The 25,964-nt window shown below is 38.8% G+C and overlaps 1 protein-coding gene across 1 annotated transcript; it reads right to left on the reverse strand.

Annotated features, from left to right (window-relative positions):
* Window positions 1-1,077: 1,077 nt before the first annotated feature.
* Window positions 1,078-25,693, reverse strand: TRAPPC11 (trafficking protein particle complex subunit 11). Its single transcript, XM_074154826.1, has 29 exons — window positions 25,490-25,693; window positions 24,138-24,307; window positions 23,627-23,697; window positions 22,673-22,787; window positions 21,028-21,127; window positions 20,251-20,324; window positions 19,928-20,024; window positions 18,938-19,071; window positions 18,591-18,738; window positions 17,667-17,760; window positions 16,889-16,968; window positions 16,720-16,798; window positions 16,580-16,634; window positions 14,999-15,144; window positions 13,816-13,877; window positions 13,580-13,712; window positions 12,818-12,948; window positions 12,148-12,303; window positions 11,471-11,658; window positions 10,656-10,804; window positions 9,026-9,147; window positions 8,249-8,368; window positions 7,829-7,894; window positions 7,569-7,725; window positions 5,930-6,038; window positions 5,141-5,232; window positions 4,115-4,248; window positions 3,463-3,630; window positions 1,078-2,056 (listed from the first exon to the last, which is right to left on the reverse strand). The coding sequence occupies exons 1-29, from the start codon at window positions 25,691-25,693 to the stop codon at window positions 2,012-2,014; spliced, it is 3,399 nt and encodes a 1,132-aa protein (XP_074010927.1). The 3' UTR covers window positions 1,078-2,011.
* Window positions 25,694-25,964: the final 271 nt, after the last annotated feature.

A 25,964-nucleotide genomic window follows, 5' to 3' on the forward strand; every position in this document is an offset into this window, starting at 1 on the left:
AATACATGTGCCCTTTTTTATCTCCTCCAGACTTCCAAAGGGATTCGGGTTATGAATCACAAACATTCCCCTCAGCATTAGTCCTGTGAGTCAAGCAGATAGTCATCATTAATCACTTCTCAAGCATTTTTAACAAGGTGGTTCCTGCATGTTTTTCCTTCGCATCAGTCATTTACATAGCATAAAAGGCGTGCCTAGCACTTTACAGACAAATAGGACAAAAACCTTTGCTTTGTAGTGTTTACAGCTACAATAAGATCACACAAACCAAGAAAAAATTCTCTTCGCAAAGAGAAAAAAAAAGAATAGAAATTACAACTATGGCAAAGTAACAAGTAATTTTTTTTCCCCCCATAGTATGAGGTAAGTTTGCATTTCTATATTTCCATATCATTTTTATACAGTTCCTCACCATTTTAAGCAGAAAGCTATTTACACAATTCACTTAAGACTTTAATATCATTGTAACCATGAAAGCATTTCATGCCCTCCCCTTTCTCAGAGGAATACAAGTCACTATTTTGCTGTTTGGCTGTTTCAAGGGGGACAGAAAAAAGGCACCCCAGTTCTCCACCAAACACACCACTTGCATCAACATGTCTTTTTAAGAAGCAGTAGCAGAAGGGCCAGAGTTGCTGTAATCCGAGTGGCTACTTAAAAGGGAAAAAAATAATACCTGGAAATTAAATACATTTTCCACTCAAAAAAAAAAAGAGAGATAAGATACCTGTTCCATGACTGCTACTTAGTTCATATTTAAGCAAAGAATAAGGGAGGTTTCATTTGTTCTTCCCAGCATGCTTTGTCAGTTTGCCTTTTCCTTCTCTACTCACTGAAAAAAAAAAAAAATCATATAACTACCTCTGCACTCCATGGAAAAGCTGTATATGCACATTTTTTTCAGGACTGCTAATTAGCCCACAGTCCTCTCACTGCTAAAGAATGTTTACATCCTTCTCTAATGCTTTTCTCCAAGTATTACAGCTGTTATTTTGGACTTTTGTGCCATAAATGAATGTATCAGCCCACAAGACAGACCAGAGCTATGAAACAATGCAATTAAGGACCAGAAGTATTCTGTTACAAGCTGTTTATTAGAACTTCACTTTGACAATAAATAAGGTATTTCCCAAGCAATCAAAATGTAATTATTTAGAAAGTTAAACAACTGAAGTTTTCACAATGCTTTTGTTTATATATATATATACACACACAATTTACTGTATTTTAAACACCAGTTCCTCTGGAGCTGTACAACAGTGGGATGTCCATTTTTTTCCAATTCACACAGCAGGAGACTACGAAGCCGTATCTTTAATCTGGAAGCTGCGTGTGTAAAAATAATCCAAAAACCATATCAGCTTCAGGTTGGATAGTCCAGCTGTTACGAATGAATCTCCCCATTCATGAGACCAGCAGCTCAATTCAAATTCAGATGTGTGGCTTACCCAGGAGGAATAGTGCCTTTTAGATTTAGGGTTTTAAAGAAATAAGCCACTCAATTCCAACAGTTCACTGTAACCCTTTGTAGCTTACTGTGCTGCTGCTGCACAGCCTGTTCTGCCCCTCAACACAAGTGGCACAGAACAAACTGCTGTAAAAGATAATTTTCAATGTTGTAAATCTCCAATCGTAAGTACTAACTTTCGCGCTTCGACTCACTGTTAATTATGAAAAACGTCTTTTGGTTTTGGTCAAATGAATTAGCATTTCTTCACTTAAATACTCAAAACATTTAATATGCCTTAATAACACTTTTAAGAGTTCAACATTCAAAGTTAACTTCAAAAGAATGTTCCTGTTAAATAAAGCACCAAGTTTTCCTCATATGTTTATTCCTTAAAGAAAGCCTACGAGAGACTAGTTTTAAAACATGAGTTCTGCTAGCGGTTGTAATTTAAGAATAAAATTTAATTCTTATGGTTTGATCAAAGCCACGTTTCCGAATTAAGCTTTACATCTTCTGTGCAACATCCCATTTCCTTTAAGTGCAGAGCTACAGGTCTCGGAGTTAGGCAGCTGCAATTGAGTTATCGTCCGCTTGACGACCCTGAGGCTTTAAGAAAAATAAAGACAGAATTAAAAAAAAAAAACCAACAAAAAACCCAAAAGGCAAAAGACCAAGGCTGTTATGAAAGTCACTTTGCAATACATTGTGTTGATCTCAAGCGTGGCATTAAGCCTGTCCTTACTCCTAAGGGTTTCCGACTGTACCACAGAGGACATCCAACTGGGATGCCAGTTTGGCCCAGTGAGCATTTGGCAGAGGCCTGAGCTCCTCAACTGCCCTGTGAAATGCTAAGAGCATCTCCGTACACATTTGGACACCAGCTTAGCACAAGGCCTGGCTGACCAGAGTTCCGAGTATTTATGAAAAGCTAATAGTTCTCAATGCATAGAACAGGAATGAGACTGACAGTTTCTTGGAGGAACTTTAAGCAGAATCACAAGAGATAGGAGAGTGCAAGGAGTAAGTTTTAAAGAAAAGGCATCCTTACAATAAGGCTTTTTGGCATCCTGACAACGCCAAAGCAAAAGCCAAGAATTCTGAAGCCTGAGAGATTCCACAGGAGCGTTGAGAACACCACGCTTTTGAGGAAAAAAGCCTTTTGCGTTGACTTAGAACACCTTGACAACCAATCCAGAAGAGCCTCTAACTGACAGTGTATGCAAGAAAGGTAAGGTCCGCCTATCTCTTTTGGCTAAAACAAAACTGAAAGCACGCCAGGCCCGTTTCCTGGGAACAGGATTACAGATGTCTGAACAAGTCCATCCCAAGTCATATAAACAAACTTTTCAGGCTCCCTGCTTGCTAAGAGCCTGACTGAAAAGTAAATACAATATTCTGAAGATAGCAGCAGTGGAATGAGAAAGCATTGTTTTGGGCAACTGGATTTGAATGATTCTTAAAGTCAAAAGCAGCAGCCTGTGATCTGTTTTTCGTGACACAACTGAACTATCTTCAGAGTTGTACCGCTTCAGAAAAAAAAAATCTAGAACGAGTGATTCACTAAGAGGATGTGTTTTTAGGAGTTTAGGGAGGTGTGGGATGCTACAGTATTTCAGAACCTAGACATAAGGGTTGCTGAAACACTTTTTTCTTTTTTTCCAGGAGTGCTACAAATTATGGCATTAAAGCATTTCATTACATCAGTCTCCATTGCCCTCAAAATATAGACAATTTTAAAACTCATTTTGCGGAGTAAAACATAGAACAACAGGGAAACATTCAGCTAGTTCATCTAATTGTAACCAAATACCTGTTGCACTTAAACAGATTTCTTAAGTATTTTGGTTGACGACACCAGGACTTTTCAAAGCAAACAGCTCTGTTACAATCCTGTCCTTTTAGTCTACTTGGAAACACCCAGCTTTGAACAGAGCCGGGGTGGTATTTCCCCCCAAAAAAATCGAGCAGCCCCCCAGGAGCCTTTAAACACAAGGCACTTTTCAGCGTCTTACCTTTACAAAAATGTGCGTCGGTATGAACCGTCGGAGCAGCTGATTCGTGAAGTTTGGGAACCGCAGCAGGTTCACGTGAAGAGATGGCAACTGCTGATAGCCAGCCATCAGAGGATAGAAATTATATAACATTTCCTGCTGTGTGCCAGGGAGTATTCTTAATCGGATCTTAAAACCAAAAAAAAGTCATAAACACAGATAAGTTCTGTGACAAAAAGCACTCCTCTGTTCACTGTTATACACTGTTTACTTTCTGGAGCTGGAAAGAATGAAACTACTTTCCTGTTCTAGTTAAACTATTACTTGTCTACTTAAACACCATGTTACCCATAAACAACACGACAAACGGTTCCTAATCAGGCTTCCATTTAGCCCTTCTATAAGTGGAGTCCGCATCCATGTGCTCTTCCAGAGTTTACCTACTTTAAACATCTAACACACACTGAGTTTGTCCTCTCTGCACATCAGCATACATCTAAGTAATGTATTTTTCACTACCAGATAAGGCAGCAGGATCAGGAGATGTGACATAGTGCCTAGTGACACAGTTTAGTGATGGCTGTTTATCAGAGTTAGGTTGATGGTTGGACTAGATGATCTTAAAGGTCCCTTCCAACCCAGACAATTCTATGATTCTATGACAATTTCATACCTGTTTAAGGCCAGAGAACATGAAGGCATCACTGGGTTCCACTGACACCTCCACATCCTGGACTAAGTTGGTCTTATTTTGCAGGTGATATCTGACAGGTAGGGATTCTCGGACTCGACCAAATGATGGCAGATCTTTGGAAAGAAAGTAAATAATCTCAAAATACAAAATACATTTTAAAGTTCCATACATTAAAAAAAAAAAATCAATGGCAAAGAGCAGTGAAAAGTTTGAAGAAAAAAAAAGATACAATAATTAAGCATCTAAAGCATTTCTGACAAGATTTTTCAAAAAAAAAAAAAAGACTGAAGAACAGAACCTAACTTCATTACAACTTTTCAATAAAGCTTCTTCAACATCTAGTTACAAAACCCCCAACTGCTAACACTGTCCAGGAACAGGAAGTCACTTGCTGCTGGGTATTTTCAGCTTACCAAAAACCTTTTCTGATACTGCCGATTTTCAAAATATAACAGGAAAGGATGGTGGAAGAAACTCAGTATAAATGAAACCAAACTGAGGAACACATAGGAATTCTGCGCGTTCAGTGAGCTCTCCACCACCCCTCTGCTCTCGTGCTGGTGAAGCGCTAGAAGAGAAACAGTTCCCCTGCCCGTAAGCAGTTCCAATTCTCCAGGCTGTTTCTTTCCTGGGATGCAGCCAGGGTGTGGGTGGATGGAATAATTCTTGCCACAGGCATCCAGAGAAACCTCCCGGGAAGGCAGCATCTTGCAGAGGTAACTCTGGCCTCTGCGCTGCCACATAACACAGGTCGGTGCATTGACAGCTTTTAAGAGAACACAATTATGTTATTCCCTTCCAGCTCTTCTGTTGAAATGAAGGAAGGGAAAGAGGGGCAAGGCTTGGGGCAGTTTAAGCGATGGTACAGTTTCTTTCACCAGTTCCATAATACCCAGCACCAGTTTTCTGTCTTTTGCTGCAGAAAGCGCAAGGTCTAGATGCTGTAAAACCTCAGAGGTTCTTAAAATTCTAATGGGGACACGTATGCTGCCAAGTTAATGTTACCTGCGTTAACGTGGAGGGGGATGCTCTCTACAATCACATGCGGTAGCGTGATGACTGTACTAACAACAGGTACGCTCTCCACAGGCGAGCTTCTGCAAGAAAAAGTCAAACACAGACCACACTGAGTTATACAAAGTATCACGGGAGTACACCAAAAGAGCATCCCTTATACGTGACTAAAATTACAGTCATTTCAGTGGTGGAAAGGAAAAATCCAAATCGGATTGTTTGAAGTGAGCAAAAGACGTGCCATAGCACAGATAAAATAGCAAAAAAGTCAAGTAAGAATACTAAATAGCTCTAAAAGTAAATAAAAGATCTAAATAAAATCTAGAAGAAAGATATAGCTCAACATTTGTCTTTGAAAACTGAGTGAATACATAAACCCACAATCTAGAGTGGGAAAACAGTTAATTTTCCCTTCTAAAAAGTTTGTTTGTTTCTACTATCACAAAATTATTCCTTTGACTTGGCTTCTCTGGTGAACTTTTTCGTGACTGGAGAGAACAGGGAGCGGAAGGTGACAGAACAGCTCTGTAACTGACAGAAGATCTTACAAAAAAAGCTTCATGGAATGTTAAAACCATAACTACATATATAAGTGAAATACATATTTATTCAAAAAATCTAACAAGCTCAGCAGTAATTAGTAAGGTCCAAAGTCTAGACAGTGCTTGCCACAGGAAGATCCAAAACCAAAAAAGCCTCTCCAAAAAAACCCAACTCACCATCATCCCTAAAACCAAACCAATTTATTTCCTCTCCCCACCCAGGCCAAGAGACAGTTACCTCTTCCAGGAAATGATGTAACATCCAGTTGCCACCCCAGTAGCATTAGTAACCGGAGGACATCGGAGGCAAAAGCACTCACTGGCACTCTCACCTGTCTGTAAAACAACTATCAGCAAGATTTGGTTTAAAATCAAAGCGTAATCATTCCTGCAGAAGCCACCAAGTCTAAAAATCCAATGACACAAACAACAGGAGTTCAGCCAGAAAGGCCTTTGAAGTGCTTTGCAAACTATACCTATGTAATATATAGGTTCAATAGATCGTGAAGTATCTCAGTATGTGAAAGGGTGATATATAAAAATATATGACAGTTGGCTTTCTGAGCAGCATTATGAGGTCTTTCATGTACACATAGAACAAGTCATTGCAAATTTAGAGTTCATACACACGTACAAAAAAAAAGCAAAATCGCATCAACTCAAATTCTACACTTTTCCCACAACAAGTTCCAAGACATCAGCATAACTCCTCTCCCACCCAAACAATGAGAGGTGGGGAAGAGGGAACACAAGAAAAATGTAGTTGCTTTGAGTTTTCACTCTTCTTTTTTTCCCCCTCTTTCTCCACTTGAATGAACTAAAATAAAGTACCTTTTCACTTGTAGAGTTATTTAAAAAAATTACTAAGAAACTAGATGTTCATGCAAAATTAATCATTAATCTTTATTAAGTTTTACAAGGAGGAAATCAACCAAAAGGTGGACAGCTGAATAGCTGGTATCTAAAGGGGTTCAGACCTCCTGGCAGTTAGCTCTTTAGGAGCATCAAGCAGAAGCCGTGAGGCACAAGGTGCCAGAGCCGAAGACAAAATTTCATCATTTGAAGACTAAAAGACCTGGGAAATAATTGCTTTTTGCCAGGTAACCCTTGAAACTACAGAGGAACTAGAGTCTTGCAAAGCCCTTGATTACAGAGGTGGACAGTGGCCCCACAATCAGACAGCCCATCCAGGCTGCCTCATTTTAATAGGAAAAGGTGTGTATTCTATCTCTGACTCAGCAAATGCTAAGACAATGTTTTGTTGGAAGATTTTGGATTAGCTCTGTTGCTAAGTACTCCATGTATTTGACTTTAAAGCTAACATACTACATTCCTGAAGGTTGAGATCTGTAAATTTAAATTGTTTTTACATTTAAATAAGTTATTAAACTGTGTTAGTATAAAAAAAAAAAGATGCTTACTTCTAACTGTTCTTTATCGCCTACCCTGTCTAGCTTCACATTTCTGTTTCATGACTGCAATCATGGACATGGATCACTTCAGCCTTTGGATGCTGGTTCTATCATGTGGTAAAGCATTTGCATTCCAGAAACTATATGCAGCCCATAAACACAGGAAATACTGACTATCTTTTCATGGATATCTTAGAAGTTGTATATCAGAAGCACTTCCAGGTGCTTTCCCTTATGTGTTATATTTAGAATTTTGGTTACCATCTATAATTCAAGTCTATTTACTTGATCTAGTGAACGAGAACTACATTTTTTGTTGTTGTGTTCTGACAAGCAACTACAGTATTAAGGAGCTTTCTTCTATTTAGAGTTTGATAAGCAAATGCTGTTTAAAGATGTCCTCCTTTCTGACTCCCAACTTACACAAAGAGTATCCTCATGATAGCATAATCTAAGAAAACTTACCGTTCTCCACATAAGATTCCAGTTGATCCACAGGGGTCATGGAAGGCGACAGCTGTAGCTGGCTGGTGACAATAGTGAGAGGCCAAGGAGAGGCACTCAGGATGTCTGTCATCAGTAGAAACGGTATATCTGCAAATACTCTGTCCAAGTGCTCCAACTGTCAAGACAGACACAAGATCTGGCTATTTCCGCACTAAACCAGGGTGTGACTATTCAAAGTGGTGGGATTCCAAGATACCAACAGCTATTCAAACACCTACCTTTGTGGAGACAAATTTCACAGCAACATCAAAAGGAAATACAGTTTCTATGGTTACGGTTTCATCCTGTATAGGTAAAAAATGGGGCAGGAAGAAGAGGAGGAAAAAAGTTATATTCAGTTTCAGACCTGGGTATTGATGTCAAAGGTTAGTAACGTAAAGTTACTTTTAATCTTCAATTTAACCAAGTCCTCCCCAGGGCAGAATGTATCTAAGATATTTAAGAAGAAATATGGAAAACACTTCTTCTAATTATACTTATGAAACTGCTTACCCTAAATTGGGCTACCATACTGCTGATTAGCTTTTTTTCTACTAGAAAGGCTTTTAAGAGACTTGGAATTACAGCCTTTAGATTCAGAAAATTTCTTGCATTTCATGAAATGCATCTCCAGCAATTTGTGCATCTTTAAATCTTACCCGGTGACATTTGCAGAGAATTTCTTTCCCCTCAACGATCGTGTTGATTAAGTAAGAAACGTAAACCAGAAACATTCTTGCACCAACTGTTCCACAGCGAATGTATATTGGCTTTTCCAACTGCGAAATGAAGGAGACAGTATAAGCCAAGCTATGCCTCAGTTACATTAATTAGGCCTAGAGCTGCCCAAAACTTGATTAATCACCTTACTTAGTTGAAGAGGGCAACAATAGAATGGATATTATTTTGACCATAAAGAATCTCCTACAATGTATGATCTTAATCACGCAGTGAATTATTTTAATCAGAGTAGCACAGCTCCAGTCACTTCGCTACTGATGCTCACCCATTACTTAACAGAACAAGAAAAGAACCATTACTGTGTGATACATGATACACCCAACTTCTGATTTACTAGTCACAATTTCAGTTTGATGCAACATCTGCATGTTTGATCCTCTACCATGCTGAATCACGCTTGCTATTACCTGCTATCCATTATGCAGTGTATTTAATTAACAGTTGAGATTATCCTTATTTCTTATCTCCCAGCTGCATCATCAATCCCACAATACACCTTATTCCCAAAATTTAGTCAAAATGGGTATCTAAAGAAATACTAAACTACAAGTAAGCAATAGGTAAAATATGCCGTAAGTATTTCATTTATCAGTTCAGATACCTGAACGTAAACACAGGTCCTTCTACGAAAGTCTTTTATTAGTTGATGCCCATTTACTTAAGTGTGATATAGAAAGAAGGTTTTAAGGCTTCACCTTTTCCCCTGGTTGCAAGTCTCCTACAGGGATATCAGGAAGCAGGGCAGGAAAGGACTCGTCACATGCATCTGTTCCATGAAGAGTCACTTGAGTTTTCTGAGTCAGGTTGGCATCTTGCCCTAGGATTAAAAGCAGTCTTCATATCCCCACAGGCTTACATCACTGAAGCATGAAAGCAATGACTAGAAATAATAAGATATTCATCTCAAAAAGCAATATGTGAGGAATTAACATTGAATGCTTCCCTCAACCAAATGAACAAAAAGTACCAGCATAGGATAGATTTGACAACACCTTAAGTTTTCTAACTTGGAGGGATCACGTCCCAGAAGGTTTTTGTTTTATCTGTTTAGGCCAGGAAAAAAAAATAATCTCAAAAATCAGAAATCATATCTGGATGTTCCCTACCATACACAACACACAACATGATTATGTGAGCCAAGTTTTTCTTGGTACTCCGTATGAGGTAAAAAGGAAGTTTCACTGTTCTGTGATTCTTTTGTTTTCAAGAACATGGCTTAATGATTTTCCATCTTTTTAAAACTGGCTTTCCAAATCTGTATTGAAAATTCATAAAATCAAATGTATAGATGCTAAATGACACCATTCTTCAGTTAGAGGTTGACTAGAATAATGGCGTTGCTGCAATAATGTGGGATAATTTTCAAAGCAAAACAAACCATGTCTTGCCAAAGAGTTGCAACTGTGGAAAACACATCACCTTCTCTATAAATGAAATGTCAAATTTCAATTGTTCTTTAATGTAATCAGCAAGCCCGCATTGGCCTTGCATATCACGTGTTAAGAGTCAAGATCAAGGGGGGCAAAAATAAATAAATCAATCAAGACTGATTATTAAACACTGCTTCAGGAGCCAAGCCCAAACATCCAATTAAATAAGTTTAAAGAACACTCCACTGACTTCAGTGAACCGTAAAAACATATAGGGAATGTGGTTCTGTTTTAGAGTACACAGCACATATTGCATTCTATATGCTAGCAGCTTAAAAATATTTTTGCCTTTTAGGATAATTGCTATAAATAGGTGTAGCAAGTATAACATTTGGACTTCACACATTGAAAGCCATCAGCGATAACTACATACAGCTAACTAGGACCTAAACATACAATATTTGCACTTTTTAATTTGAAGGAACGCTGCCTCAGTTCTCCACCACTTCCCAGATTTCAAGTGGTTTTCAAACCACATTGTCCAGCGCAGCGGAAAAGAGAGAAGGATTGGGTGTGGGAGAAAACCCACAAAGACTATACTTAGAAAACATTTACCTAGCAGTGTCTAATGCTTTCATCTCAACAAGAAAAAGATCTGTCTCTTTAGGTTAGGAAGGAACATAAAAGTTTCCATGTTTTCTTTCAAACTTGTGAAGACTTATCTTTTGAAAATACCCACGTAAGGACCACTGACAAGCAGTGGTTAGGATAACCATAACTGATCAAGTCTGTTGGCTTTTGTTCTTACCCCTAGTATCTCATTCCCAACCTTCACTTTAGTTTGGCTCTTAATTACCGCAGGAGAGCCATTTACTGCATTTCTCTGCATTGCATCATGAACAAACAACAAGTCAATTAAGAGACTGCTGAGTTAAAAGAAAATAACCCCAAATACCTGGCTTTAAACCTGCTGTGAGTTTAACATCTTTGGCCACTGTCTCCTCATGTGACTGGACTGTCACAATCAAGCAATACATTTCATTAGTCAGGGCGGGAGGCTCATGACGGAGCTGAACAGAAATGTTTGGCACTCTAGAAATAATCCTATGAGAGAAAAGACTCAGTTATTATATGTTTCTTAAATAACAAGTTTTTAAGCCCTAGTTTAAAGGAGATTAAAACAGCCTATTGTTTAAGTTCTGACAATTAGTGGCCTATTCAACTAGGAGATGCAAGATTCCTGAAAAGCAGCTTGATGGGAACAAGTTTGGAACTCCCAGTAATAAGCATTAATGGTTCAGATGTTCTGCCAGGAAAGAAGAAAAAAGCACACACACCCCTAACAGCAATCAGATTTAATTCTTTTGAATACATTTAAATTAGCCTTAGACTGTTTATTAATAATTACTTTCCAATACAGTTTCTTAGGGATTCTTTGTTTGTGTGATGGCTTTTGTAAGAGAACAAGAACACCTCCTAGTTTGCACAAAAACCTGGGAAAAGTCTGCCTAGCAAAAGTTAGGCGAAGAGCAGAACAAAAGCATAATCATAAAGTATGCTCAGAGATCAATGCAAGCTTTTTCTGCAATTCTGGAACCTGAAAAATCCTAAAGAATAAAGATAGTATGTATCTTATCCCCAGCTGAGCAAAGACATACTAAAAAGCTCATATTAAAGAAGTCCCAACAAGTTTTTCTTCTTTTAGGCAGAGTGATCTTCACAAGAGACTCACCATGATACACCATATATACTTTCCAAGTTTTTACTCACATAGTGCTTGCCTGAATAGTCAAACTGTCCCAGTGCACTTCATTATCTGGCAGCTTAGGTCTTCGCCTGAAGGAACGCGCTGCCTGCAACGTTTCTTGAGATGAAGCGGCATCTCCACCTCCTCCACGCCAGTTCAGGATCACACATCGGCCAGATTCGCTCCCCAGGATCAAATCCACAGAGGTGATCTGATAGACACCAATTTAAATCATTAACTTTGTCTTCCTATGTAATATGTTTTCCAACATATACAGGCACAATAAAGATGTGTATTGCCAAAAGGCTTCTGGCAGGTTTGCAGACTGAGGACACCTCACCGCTCCAGGATTTCATTTAATGAGACAGTGGTGGGAAAAGTATCCGTGCTCATGTGTGTGTAGTGCAGTATTTTGGAGTTTCCTGCCCTCCCATAGTTCTATACCATTCCTCTTTTTAATGCATTGCATGTATTTTAAAAAACAAAACAAACTTGAAGCAATACTTAAAGTTTTTGTGCTAATTTTTTTGCTTTGGCATTGTCAGCAAAAATTTTACTCTCATTTTTAGCACTTAGTTTCAAGAATTCAAACATTTGGAACTGCAGTGACATTAGTAACTGGTGCCAGCTTAGAGGCAGCTTCGTAGTTTTGAATTCTTTGTCAGCACCAGTAGGAAAGGCATAAAACAAACTGACAAACCTCAATTTTCTTTCCTACATCTTCAGTTTTTGCAACAAATTTGAAAGTGAACTTTCTGGTTTTGCCGGGGACTAAGCACATGGTTCCTTGAGATGACTGTTCTAGAATATCACTTTTTTGATAGGCTTCTTCTACCACACAGTATTGGTTGTAATCCTGCAATGGAGGAGTGGAGAGAAAAAAAGGTGATAAAACCAGGCTTAAAACATCTTTAGAGAGTAACTGTAGAATAGCAAGTATTAAGGCTCTGGATCAAACTGGATGGGTTATTGTTACTTTTCACACTATTAAAGTAGTAATTACTTGTGAAATCTACTGCAATTCTTTGACACAATATACCCATTACGTTAATGTAACTTCATATAAGAACACAAAGAAATAAGACATTAAAATGATCCTTCTGAAACTTTAGAGAGCGTCATAGAAAGACAAACATGATAGGTTTTGTCTCCCAAATCAAACTCATTTGGGAGTTTTATCACAGTATCAATATAGCTGTCAAAAGTGATAAATAATGCAAAAAGGAAAAATACCTTTCCAACTTAAGTATTAAAAGTTCTTTTCCAAAAACTATGTTGAGTTCTTTAATATTTAAGCCCACTAATAGATATTATTCTCTTCTTACAACAGACTTCTGTCACTAGGTCAGAGATAGAGAGAAGATCGTTACCTGATTATTGAAACTGATGCAGAGCTTAGAAAACCTGATAGGATGAGGACAATCAGCTCTCAGGTATACATCAAACTGCACAGGAACATCAACGTGAAAACTAGGAGAAAGAAATTTTGCTTTGCACTGCACTGGAATTAAAAAAAAGGGAAAACAGAAAAAAAGAAACAAGAAGTAGGTGTTAAACACGAACTACAACATTAAATCCCAGAAGCACACTCTTGAAACAACTGTGGCAAGGATTGTTCCGTGGATACTCTTACAATTTTGGTTTGTATGTAAATGGGACAGGTTTGGCTATTAGTACTGTCACAGAAAGCCACTTTTCAGCACTTGGCTTAAGTCTTTGAAGAAGAGACGAGAGGCAGACGTCAAGCAGGAAAAAAATTAAGAAATCCTGTACACTTAGATACATTCTTTGTAGGTAATGCTCCCTCATGCCCCCTTTCTACTGGGAATACTACTTTGCACACATTCTGCCCTCTTTTCTCAGAATCCTACCTCTAAGCAAGCCAGAGCAGCAGAAGTTTTTCAAGAAGCAAGGGACTCTTCTTCCCATATCCACATTAGGGATAAAAGATCATTGGCTTCTCTCATGATTTCTTATCTTACTGATTTAGATAAAGAACAGAGCAGTGCCGAAACAAGAGAGTATGTGCTGCTGGCTTTAATATGTACTTCATGCGTTTTCCTAATTAGTTATTTTCAAGATATAACCACATAGAAATTTATTATCTGGTGTAAGTTTGCTTTCTTACTTACCAAATGGTATAAAATCTTGGACTTCTATTGTAAAAACATTGCTGCCTGCCAAGGAAACACGGTCAGCCCACAATTTTTGTGATGCTTTCACAGCAGCAGCGTCACAATCAGGTTCAGGATCAGGGCTTTCATTCTGTATCCAGAGAGAAGATTACAAATAACAATAAAAGAAAATTACCAAACACTGACCACTCTTTAAAGTTTTTTAAAAGAGTAATAGGAGTTTTGCCACTTACCATTAGAACTTTTATCAGATTTTTTTCTATTCGAGATTTCTGATCTTCTTTAAGAGTAGATGCTGGCAAATAGAACAAGAACAAGGATTACAAGTCAGAAGCAAGTTGGTTTTGGTTTTGCGTTTGAACTTCAAGAACTTAGAAGTAAATCTTTCCTTTAGATTGCATCTTTCAAAAAAGGGAAAACAAATTCTAACATACATCTACCAGTAACAAAGGATTCATCCAGTTTTCAGAACTTCACCCATTTTAAGTGTTTCCTCTTAATTCCACTGGAACCAAGTAAAATATTTTTTGCTTGCATAAACATTTTGTAATTTATTGGAGGAAAACCCCAGGAGAATAATGCCTCTATCTTCTTATTATTTATGTTTAAAAATGGAAGAAACAGTAGAAAAGTCTGCAACATGCAAAGAGGCCAGCTCAGATAATATTAGAAGCAACAACTAGAGATAGAGACAGGAGGAAAAAAGGACTAATTAAAATAAGCACTCTTCTCTTGAAGATGAGGAAAAGCGGGTTTGTCTTGTTGGCTACTCTTTAATGAAGAGTAGCCTGGCCAGCTAACAGAAGCTGCAAGCCCATTTTTACTCACACCTACTCTAACAGTGGTATTAGCTGGCAGTTAAGGGCACAACAGGATTATTTCTGCAACGCCAAGTAACAGACATATGAAGCAGAGTGCTTGCATTATTACTGTGAAGCCACCCTATGAAACATTTTTTCCCCAAAACATACCACATGCATATTTTACGAGCACTCTGCTGATGAAGAGTCTGACTGAAGCACATTTGGGATTTTAAAGTCCAGAAAAATGGTACGAGATCTGTTATTTACTTGGAAAAGTGTTTTTCCCCCTCTAGCTATATTAGAGTTCTTCCCCTACCCCAAAGCTCAGGAAATTTATGTTACTTTATTTGAACAGTGCCAAACAAAGCTCCATGCCTCAGATATCCTGACACTATCTATTTGAATGCAATGAATTTTATAATAGAAGAGCAAGAAAATCCAACTTCCAGCACCTGAGAGAAGGCAGCAAAAATTCAGCACAGGTATACAGTGCTTTTGTAGGCAAATCATTTGAAGTACTGTAAGCTCTGTGTCTGGCAGGGATTTGTCAGACATCCAAATACATGCACTATAGTTTTCCTGTATAGGGTGAGTATATTTCTTAAAAAAATACCTCTACCCAGTAGTTCTAAAGAGTACGTTATATAGTCTTTTAGCTGAGCCATCAGATATGAACATTTCAGAGCTGTTGTCAATATGGAAGTGAGAAGAGTCCACCATCCTTCGCTGCGATATTCACACATAACGTAATCCAAGAGCCTGCAACACAGCAAAATTGAGAGAAGAACAAGTTATACTGATATCTTTTAGACACTCACATTTATTTGTTATCATTAATACAAAATTCATCTTTGTCAATATAAATGCTTGATTCAAGTCAAGTCTACTGTTTACATATGGCCATGATTTATTAAAATCATCATGAAATTACTGTAAAGAAACACATTTATTTAATGAATTTTCTCTTCCAGGCTAGAACAATTTTTAGCCATTTTCCTGTCGTCTGCCTTCACATAAAGAACTAGCAAAACACCAACTGGACAGAAGAGTCTTAGTCCAGCATTGCATTAAAAATACACTTTACTATTGAGTAGGTGGTACATTTTAAGAAAATCAAACCAAAATCCCACAATAAAATCCCCTCCAAATTGAAGAATTTTAGTGTTCCTGAAGCCAAGATGTTTCTTTTCCCTCCTACTTCCTATCCCCTGCTCCCTTCAAGGGTTTCAAAGATCTTAAGGTTTCAAACAACATATGCATCAATCTTTATCAGGCAAAACTACACACCTTAGTACTGTTTTAATACTGAGCCGCTTTTTATATTACTTGAAGCGGAAAAGCAAATTTTTTAAAAACTTTTCAATCATTCAACAGAAGAGTTCGACTACTTCAGAAAAACCTAAACATAAATAAGAAATGCTTCTTCATATAAAAATTAGGCTTGATACAAAGTTGACCTGCTTATCCTAGTCTATCTTCTCCTCCATGTAGCTTCCAGTCCGCCAGTAACAGCAGTAAACACATCTCTCCTACCTCAAACATACTCCCTTTACAACATGAGCTCTTTGAAACCTAATTAATGAAAACATTATGGGACTCTTAATTAACATGACCTTGACTCTTTCTCCTTAGAAATACAAGGTTAAGAAATTAAAAGCGTAAGACACGTGCTTCAGAAAAGACGGTAGCTGTACCTCAGCACCAAGCTTTCTTAGCTCTCTAGTCATTAATAGCAGAAAACTGCACCAAAGAATTCCTTTTGCTGACTCCCTGGTATATAAACAGAAATTAAATTCAGCTACGTTTCCATATTTCTTGAATTTTATAACTACAAAGTCTGTAATTAAATGTAACTATACTCTCACTACAGTAGCAGGCAAGTTTCAGAAATCACTTCTGGGAGAGAGAGAGACAGAACTCAGTGAGCTAGAAATAAATAATATTTGCCCAATAAGTCAAATCCCCACAACAGCTTACAGCAGGAAGTCTTTCTACTCTACTAACTGACTCATTGTATCTTTTTTTGCTTTCTTTGGTATGAGTGGATTTCGTAGACTCCAAAGCTTGTACTTCGATCAAATCCAGTTACTAGGAGCATCTTAGATGAGCTTCCAGCATTATTCCATAGCAATAAGACATGGGTTTTTAGTGAGAAGAACAGCACGTGAAAGAAGCAATCATGGGTGGTACTCACTTCAAAGCTTTGGTATAATCTTTAGCATAGTAATATTCTTCTCCCATCTGAACCACTAATAGAAAAAAAAAGTATCAGATCAATACTGAAAGTCTTTGCAAACTGAATTTAAAAATATGCATCTGATTATCTATACTCACTCAAATGACTTTTCATTCTTGGACATTTGTATTTCTTGAACTGCGCAACAGCATTACTCAACAAAGCAATTATTAGCTCCTAACAGGAAAAAATATTATTGATACCATTATATACGCAAACATTAGGATAATGTTAGAAAATGGATTTTTTTTGTAGAATAAAACTTACCGAGTGAAGGACATTTTTCTCCTTCAGCTGTAGGGCTAAAATCCCCAACTTTTCCTTTTCAGGATCAGAAAGATCAAAGCCTGAATAAGACAATGAAAAATCCATGAAATTGGTATTTTGTCCAGACCCAAAGGAAGCTCCAAATCAAGCACACTCAAATTCTTAAACATTCTTTCGTCTAGGAAACGGCTTTAAGAACTCATGCATCCTCCATGTTCTAGAAGGGAAATTCTGGAAAAAATATCTTGCCTTTTGTTAAAAAAAAGTTATCCTAAGCTACCCAAAAAATAGCAAACTACAGTAAGACAACCTAGTCTTCAGACTGCATCTATTAACATTTAAAGTGCATATTTTAAGACAAATTCGTAGCTGTTTTCCTATCTGATCTCAAGTAAGGAGTCAAGCTTATGTTTCTCTAGCAGTAGAGAATGCCAACATGCAAAGAGCTGTGTAAGATTTATATATAAAAGATATATATAAGCTGTATAGGCTTTAAAAGACTATAAACTCTTGCTGGAACCAAAACCCACCTGAATATAATATTATAACAGGTAAAGCTTCTTTTCATCTTGAACTGTTTAACCCTGGCAGTAGATTCTAACTAATTTTAGAACAGTAAGACTTCAAGATAAGAGAGGTTAGACAGCACTGTATTCACAGTAAATGAAAAAAATTCTTTAAAAGAGGATTACATGCTGATTCCCACTAATTGAGCTGGCAGGATCAGCAGCTAAAGAATTTTGTTTGAATTCCACAGATATAAGACACAGAAACATACTTAATATTCCCTGCCGCCATGGTCGCTGCCCATAGAAGTCAAGCACTCCAGTTTGCGTTTCCAGGGGATCCGGATTTGGATATATCACAGAGGACTGTAAAAAGGTTTCAGGTTTCATTTTAAAACATTAATGATTTGATGCTCCAATAAGCATGCACATAAAAGAAGACATTTGCTTTGAAACATAAAACCTCTCTGGCCACCTGTATAAAAATAGTACTTTAGGAAACCCAAACATTTAAATATTTCTCATTCAATCTGACACCTCACTTCATTCACCTTTCAACTCAAATACTGTTAAAGAATAACTGGGTAATCCTTTTTAAAACTAGTTTCTAACAAGATAATCCAAGCATAACAAACAAATAGCACCAATAGGAACAAAGACATTTTTAAATAACTGGGACACGTCAAGTGGAGAGCAGCTACATATAATTAGCACATATGGTTAATTGACTGCAAAGATCAATTTCCTATGCAACCCTTTCTGCCACACAAGTCTCAAGAAAAGCCAAAAACCCCCAAAACAACAACCACCACCCACACACACACTAGTACTAATGCTCTTGTTTCTCTGCTGTAAGTCACCAGATATAGCGCATGTATAGAGAAATATACCCCAAAACCAAAACAGTAAGTTTTCAAGCATCCAGAAATGTAGAAAATATACTTTTTTAGTAAGTATTTTTAAAACATGTCAGAATGTTTTGTAATAAAATAAACACTAATTCATGTGTTCTGGAGTAACTTTTCCGATACATAACAAATACTTGTAGTGTTAATAAGCATCAGAAAAAACACATAATCCTTTCCTTAGGTTTCATTTATGCATATTACAGATTATTCCCCTACCATTTGAGGGTAAGGCAGTAGTTAATTTACTATCTGGTTACTCGCAAAGCCTTTTCTCCCCTCCCAACTTACATCATGGTTACAAAGCATACTTGCTAGTTGTTTCCGTTCCTGCGCATAGTAGGCTGCCTGCTGGTAATAGAAACCTGGATTCTGCGTTTGAATTGCTGTCAATCCCAGCTTAATCGCCTCATCAAACAAGTCACCAAAAGCTTGAAATCTATTCAAAAAATTCATAGCCAAGGTTATGCAAACCAGTCAATGCAAATTAGAATAATAGCATACCATTTTTACGAGCTAGTGTACCTCTTTCTTAGATAAAGAGCTCAGAATTTGTATCTTGCCTAGTCAAGTGTAACAGTGAACTTCAGAAGGTTATACAAGAACTAAATCAGAAACATTATTACGCAAAAACCTACTGTTTAGACATCCAGGCAGCGTGCTCAAAAGCCAATTCTGCACTCCCTATTTTTTTCTTGCACAAGTCAATGTGTTTCCTGAACTGAGCAATCGCATCCAGTGGAGTATTATGCTGAAAACAGAGGCGACAGATCTAGAAGAAATCAAAATAAGAAAAAAACACCACAAAAACAACTGTGTTAGGCTGCTAAGGATTAGCTTTAAAAAAAAAAAACCAAACCACAACTAAAAATGACACTCAAAATCCCAAACTAATTTTACATCTTTCTTGAAGAGCTCAAATAGCATAGAAAACAGAGGGAGGAAAGACAGATGTAAACCACGGTGTACTACACCTGAAACCATGGTCCCCTATTTTATCGAACATTATTTTTCTTCCCCTTCTCCCCCAAGTCATCAATGGAAGAGTCCCTCAAGGCCAAATTCAAGATGGAATTGCAGAGCCACTAAGATCATTATCTTTGAAGCAGGCAGTCTGCAAATGGAATTTGATGGAGTCCAACCCCAGGATTGCTGTAAATGGTGGGGTAGTTTTGTTTTACCTAGAAGCCTCCAGAATACCACAGAAGTATGGTCTGATTCTTTAAGAGTTACTTGCCTCCTCTTAACAAGCAGTAACTGAACCAGACTGGCTTAAGCTTTGCAAGATGACAAAAAATATTCAAGGAACAAGCAGCCCTTGTTTTCATTCCCCCTGCACAGAGTGAGAATTAAAGAAAATCTAGTCTTTCAGATGATTTCATCTCAAATGAACTCCAGTCCTTCAAGATAATCCCAAACTTTAGCTAAGGATCTATCTTTTGTGTGGAATTCGGAAGTCTTTGCAAGTCTCAGTGTAATTGGCGTTCCACTGATAGCTGTTTCTAATCCATCTCCTTAAAAGCAATATAAAATTGAACGTTTAAACATTTATACATTAAAGATATACCAACTTTTTTATTTTTTATTCGTGACTAAAGGTTGTGAAAGATTAAAAGTACATTTGTTACCTTGTAGTTTATAAATCCTGCCATGGTCTTGATTTCCAGCATGTTTGTTTCATGAGCCCTCAATTCGTGCACAAGATTATAGGCAGTTCTGTAATTTCTAAAGAGGAATACTTAAATCAGAGTTAAATCACACATGATAATAAAACTTAAAAACAGAATTGCTGACAGCACAAGACAGCCTTCCAATCAGACTGTTCTTCCCAGTGGAGAGCTCACCCTTTACATACATGTTTAATTTTGCATTCAGGAAAATATTTATCCTAGTCTATGGCTTAGCAGGAATTTGGGGTTGAGAAGGCAGGGAAAGATTAAGGGAGTCTTACTTGAGAGCGTTCTGTGTATCCTGCTTCAGCTCACTGAAGAATGCTATTTTGAACTGGTGTCTAACAAATAAAAGCTGCAAAACACAACCAGTGCACATCATTCACAAACATCCAAACATATCTGTTACCTACAAAGCTGATAGAGGTGATAGTTCCAGAGGTTTACGTAATGTAGCAGATGACTTGAAAAACTGACCGTGCAAATGTTTCCTAATAGTTCTCTCTGCCACCCTGATGCAGCAGTGATCTTTAAACAGATTTTATCTATTCCAAGCTTTTCACCTGGAAAAGGGGAGAGGCTCTGTAACACCCCCAAAACCTCTACACCAGCGTCAACTGTTGCTTCCAAGAGAGGGAAGCTGGCAATTGCAACAAAAATATCTGCTCAGACATGCAATGTTAACAATTTGAAAAGCAAAAGCTAAAAGCCAAATCAAGGGCAAGTTTAAAGTTCTGAGCTTCTAAGGGAAGCACTTCCCACATATAGAAAATTTAATTCTTTTTTTTTTTTTTAAATCAGAGAACTTAATTTTCAAGCTGTGGCTCTTCCTGTAGGCTTTTCCTCTAAGGAAGATATGAGGAAGACAAACGTAAGAACAAAACCAATCGAAGTTTAAGTTGCAGAAAATAAAACCAGATTTACTTCCTATACTGAAAGAAGGCATCTCAAGTTGGAAGGGGGGAATAAAAAAAGTTTAAGCAACAAAAACCCCCTTATTTTCATGTTTTAACATGCAATATAACTTGCACAGTATTTCAAAAATAGGGAAACGTTACCTGATGAGTGGTTTTGTTCAAGAACTCCTTATGAGATTTAACTCTTCGTATCTCTGTATAATAGTAAGTCTGTGCATGCTCATAGAAAGCATTTTCCAACCTGCAACAAAGTCGCTCATAAGTTTTACTAAGTTTCTCCCCCATACAAAGAAATTTTGAAGTTCTTCAGAAGAAGTTACTTTTAATCATGCTTATGTTAGGGTTGGCAAAGTAGCTCAAAGTATTACCGAAGTCTTCTTTAAGTTGCCACACAGGGCAAGACTCTGCAGACAAAAACTCTTCACACAAAACCTTACACAGGGGTAGCATGAAGTAGAATAAGTATGTTTAGAGAGCTTTATATATTGATTTCTCATACAAGAATCTCTAGTACTTAACGTGAGAAAGTCTGAAGATAAGCTATTCGGATTTTATAAGGCAACAGAAAGTAGAGAGACTCCTCATCAAAACTAGCAAGTTTTGCAGAGGCTCTTGGGATAAGTCTGAACAGGTCCAGGATCTTATTTGCTGGACTGCGGCAGGAGGAGTGGGAAGGAAAAGACAGCAGTAAATAAAATTATGAGGGCAGAGACTAGGTTTCATCACCCTGTCCAAACACCAACAGCTACCTGTATGAGTACGAAGCTGAGGAGGATCTAAGAAGCATATGCTGCACAATCAAATTATAAAGAGCAAAATCAACTAGAACGAGACCAAAATCCAGGATAGGAATATATTCAATGGCACTGACGCACGCAGGAAGTAAAGGATGAAGCACCAGACCTCCGATTTGGCCAAGAAGGGATCACTGCAGACTTTGATTAAGGCAGACCACAATTTGTGATCTGCTCGCCACGCAACAGAGAGGGTGGCAATGAAAACAACGGGGCAGACCAATGGACAGCAACTGTTCACTATGAGTTCAGCCACAAAAGGAAGACCAGATAAATGAAGTCTACCCATCATACTTATTTTAGCAGTATATTGCGGCCATATAAGAAAAGACAGGCCAATTTGAAGGGTAAAAAACAAAATATTTTCTTTTATTACTATGAAATCTCAGTATAAAATATCAAACCAAAAAGATTAATACGAGGAATTCTGACATGATCATATGCCCAAACATTTTTTTAAAAAATGTGTATTAAGAGCTATTAATCCCTAATGATATAGCCCTATATTACCAAGATATACTATATCTTGACAAAGATACAGTATTTGCAACCAGCTAAACGCCAGTGAGCATAAAGAGAGAGATACCTATACAGCCAGGAAGCGGAGAGAAAAAAAAACACCTGCTAATACAGAGTTACACCTAACAAAACATTTGTAGGGAAAACTATGTGAAACCAGCAGGGCCACAACCACTGTAGAGGTAAAAAAAGCACACCTTGCCTCTATCCAACTTGAGGAAGGGAACGTCTTGGGGTATCTAATAATGTTTCTTCAAAAGCAATGTCTGACAGTCATTACTCAGCCTCACAGAGAAAGGGGAGTTGTGTGGAATTCGTCAGGTTGCAGAATAACCTGAAGAATTCTAACAAACAGATAAAACATCCACTGCTGGTCTGTAACTAGCATGCCACATAGCAGGCACCCCAACCTACCAACTCTCCCAACATCTCTGTTAGCAAACAGTGCAAAACATTGCTTTACAGTCACTTACCTTATAATATAACCAACGAGGTGATCGGTGTGTGGAAGTACAAAGAGGGATTTTCCAGAAAGGTCACAAGCATTACACAAAGCCGCTGCCCTCTCCGATGCAATAACATCTTCCCCTGGCGAAGTCAAGGAAAGCACAAGTAAGCGGGATGCAGTGCTGCAACATCAAACTCTAGAAGCTTGATGAGTCCAAGGTATGGAAAAATCTAATACAGATAAAACTAAGACCACGTTCTTTCAGAGTACTACATGCTTCATCCAGCAGAAGACATTGCAGAAACTTTCTAGGAGTAGCTTAGCTAGCCACAACCTACAGGTATGACGCAAGTTCCTCATCTCTCTCACAGAATTAAATATCCCATGTCTTGAAAAATACAATAGCATCCAAAAAAACCAAACATATATAGCAGGTAGAGAAAAAACAAAGACAAAAAATGGTTTGCCAGACACTAGGAAGTATGCAGCTACTGCTGAAACAGCAGCTCTACAGAAAAATAAGATTAAAACACATCACATTTCACAGCTGCCCTTGACTCCAAAATGTTATTGATTAAAACCAAGTTACACTAAAAAGCTTCCGTAGGTACCAAATACCCTTCCTCGGAGTTCTCATTGCTTCTACAGCTTTTCTTGATAACAAACAAGGTGTAAAATGCAACTTGCTTACGAGGAGGCATGTCACATGTATTACACTAGAGAACATTTTTTTTTTATACTGTGTATTAACAGATGGACTCAGACTTCACAGGAAGAAGCTAAGGATAAAAGTATCCAAAGTTTAGGGTCCTGAGCACTCTTTCCATCTGTACACCTTCCTGCAGCTACAAGGCACTTATTCTATGTGGATAACATTATATTATGAACTGCAGATACTGTGACAAACTATAGTCAGCTCAGTTCATCGGGTCTTCTGACAAATGAGATCATCACAACTGTGCACAGAGTCTTCTAGTACCTGGAGGCAACGGTGTTTTTTTCTGGATCAGAACCACAGCGACTTTCGTGTTTCTTCCCTGCAAACTTTGCCTAAAATAAAAACCAAAACAGCACAGTGTCAAGGTTTTACTTCTTATTTGTGAATAATCACCAAAAAAAATTATTTCAGTCTAGATGGAAGCACTGAAAGAATGCTATATGAAAAATAAAACCAAACCAACAGCATGCTGCATCATCCCCAGAATGCTGTGCTCTTTTCTTTGGTCAGATGGGACAACATAGTTGTGCAGAGTTCAGCTAGCAAAATTACAGGGGCTGTTTTTACTTATATGACTTATAAAAATAAACCATTAAAAAAAAAAGTTTCTTTACTGTCAGTTGTACTTCAAAAAGCAAAGCTCAAGTTCCCCTCAATTTGTGTCTAAGAAAAAAAATAATACATTTATATATCCTAGAATGCAAAAGGGATTCTGCAATTCACATTTACCATTAGCCTGTAGCACATCATGCACCAAGTGAAAAAACCCTACCTGACAATTTCAACTCGAGTGGCACATTCCGACTGTTTTTCTTTCCATTGCGGCTCATCCCAGTCTAGCTCATAGAACACCACAACAAGTGCTGGAACCAAATTCAGGTGTTTGTTCATCCAACCAGTCTTCAGGATTCCTTTTGGAATATACCATTCATAGGATGTCCTCTGAAAATATTGAGGTTATTAAAGCAAGCTACCAAATACACTTACCAGCCTCCTAGTAGAGCCGAAGAAGGGGAATTGCCTCTACATTCTTGTCACTTGTGGATATGTTTGTCATCTTTCTTTTAACATTCTTCCCCTCAAGCAAGACACACACCTCATTCCCTGGCATCATGGCCTGATGCCTGAGACATTGCCAACTAAAACCAGCAGATTCCAGGTAGACTGGAGAAAAAGGTCAAGTTCAGAAGCAAGTTTCACACACCTTCGTGAAAAATTAGGTTTATTTTAAAAGGGGGCTCTCAAGCAGATCCAGGAGAATTCAATTAGCATTCTTGTTCCTTGCCAGCATCACAGAATTACGTAGTTTTCCAACGCTTAAATCCATTGACATTGCTTCTTAACTGCCACTGCAAAGCAGGAAGTAGAGCAGAGATACTTTTTCTGCTGCATTTCACTTAGTTAAAGGCTCTACATTTTTTTTTTCAGAATACTCCAATTTCAAATATCTAGTTTCTCCAGAGTTAGACTCCAGGTTTCACTAAAACTCAAATTTTACAAGCCTTAATACTTGAGTAAATGAACAGCAAGCAGTTTAAGAAGCAAGTCATAGTGGCTTTTTCTGCTTCTGACTCACAAGCTAAGGCACCCTGGTTTTCTATGTGTCCACAGCATTCTGTCACAACACCTTCAGCCCTAACAATTCTTCTCAGGCTTCAAGCTCCCTGGCTTCCCCTCCAACAGCAGGGGACGAGACAGCAGAAGTCGGGCTGAGCATTAAGCAGTGCAAGGGCTGTTCAGTAAACCAGGCAGCTCAACGCTGAGTAAACAAACACCAAGTACTTCAAAAAGCAAGTCGTATTGGCTTTCTCCACTTCTGGCTTAAGAGCTAAGGCTCCCTGGCTTCCCGGGCATCCTCAGCACTGTCACAACACCCTTAGCCCTGACAATTTTTCTCCCCCACTTCCCCTCCAACAGCAGGGGCAGAGGCAGCAGAAGCCGGGCTGAGCATTAAGGGCTAATACATAAGATTTACTGAGCTCTGAGGGCTGCTCAGTAAACCAGGCAGCTCAGCCCAGCCTGAGGGCCCTGCTACTGCCCTTCCCTCAGGGAGCCACCGACTCCCGCATCCCCCCTTCCACCGGGGCTTTTTGCGAGGAGCCGGCGCCACAGGCCGGTGGCTACCTTGGTCCTGCACTTGGGGTACTCGTGGTCGCCGGGCAGCACTTTGAAGGAGATAGGGACGCGGTCGGCCCTCCGGTTGGCGCAGAAGGCGTCCCACACGGCCCGGTGCACGGCGTTGTACACCACGTCCAAGCCGGTGAGGGTGACGAAGGCCATGGGCCGGCAGCACAGCTCCACCGGGAAGTCCCACTGCGTCGGGGTCATCCTGCGACCGGGCGAGGCGGCCTGCGAGGCAGGCGGCCCTCAGCGCGGACCAGGCCGGCCGCTCCTCCGCGGCTGCGGAAGCTTCCCACAGACCCGGCCGGCCGCTCCTCCCCCCCCGGGCTGCGGCAGCTCCCCGCAGCCCCGCCGGGCGCTGACAGGGCGCTAGGCCCGTCCTCCTCCCCGGGCACCACTCACTGCCGGGGCTCAGGACCGGCCGCCAGTCACGAGAGGCGTCGGCGGGCAGGGTGAAGGAGGGCCGCCGCCTCAGGAA

The sequence above is a fragment of the Numenius arquata genome, chromosome 10, assembly GCF_964106895.1.
Source record: "Numenius arquata chromosome 10, bNumArq3.hap1.1, whole genome shotgun sequence".
Taxonomy (NCBI): Eukaryota; Metazoa; Chordata; class Aves; order Charadriiformes; family Scolopacidae; genus Numenius; species Numenius arquata.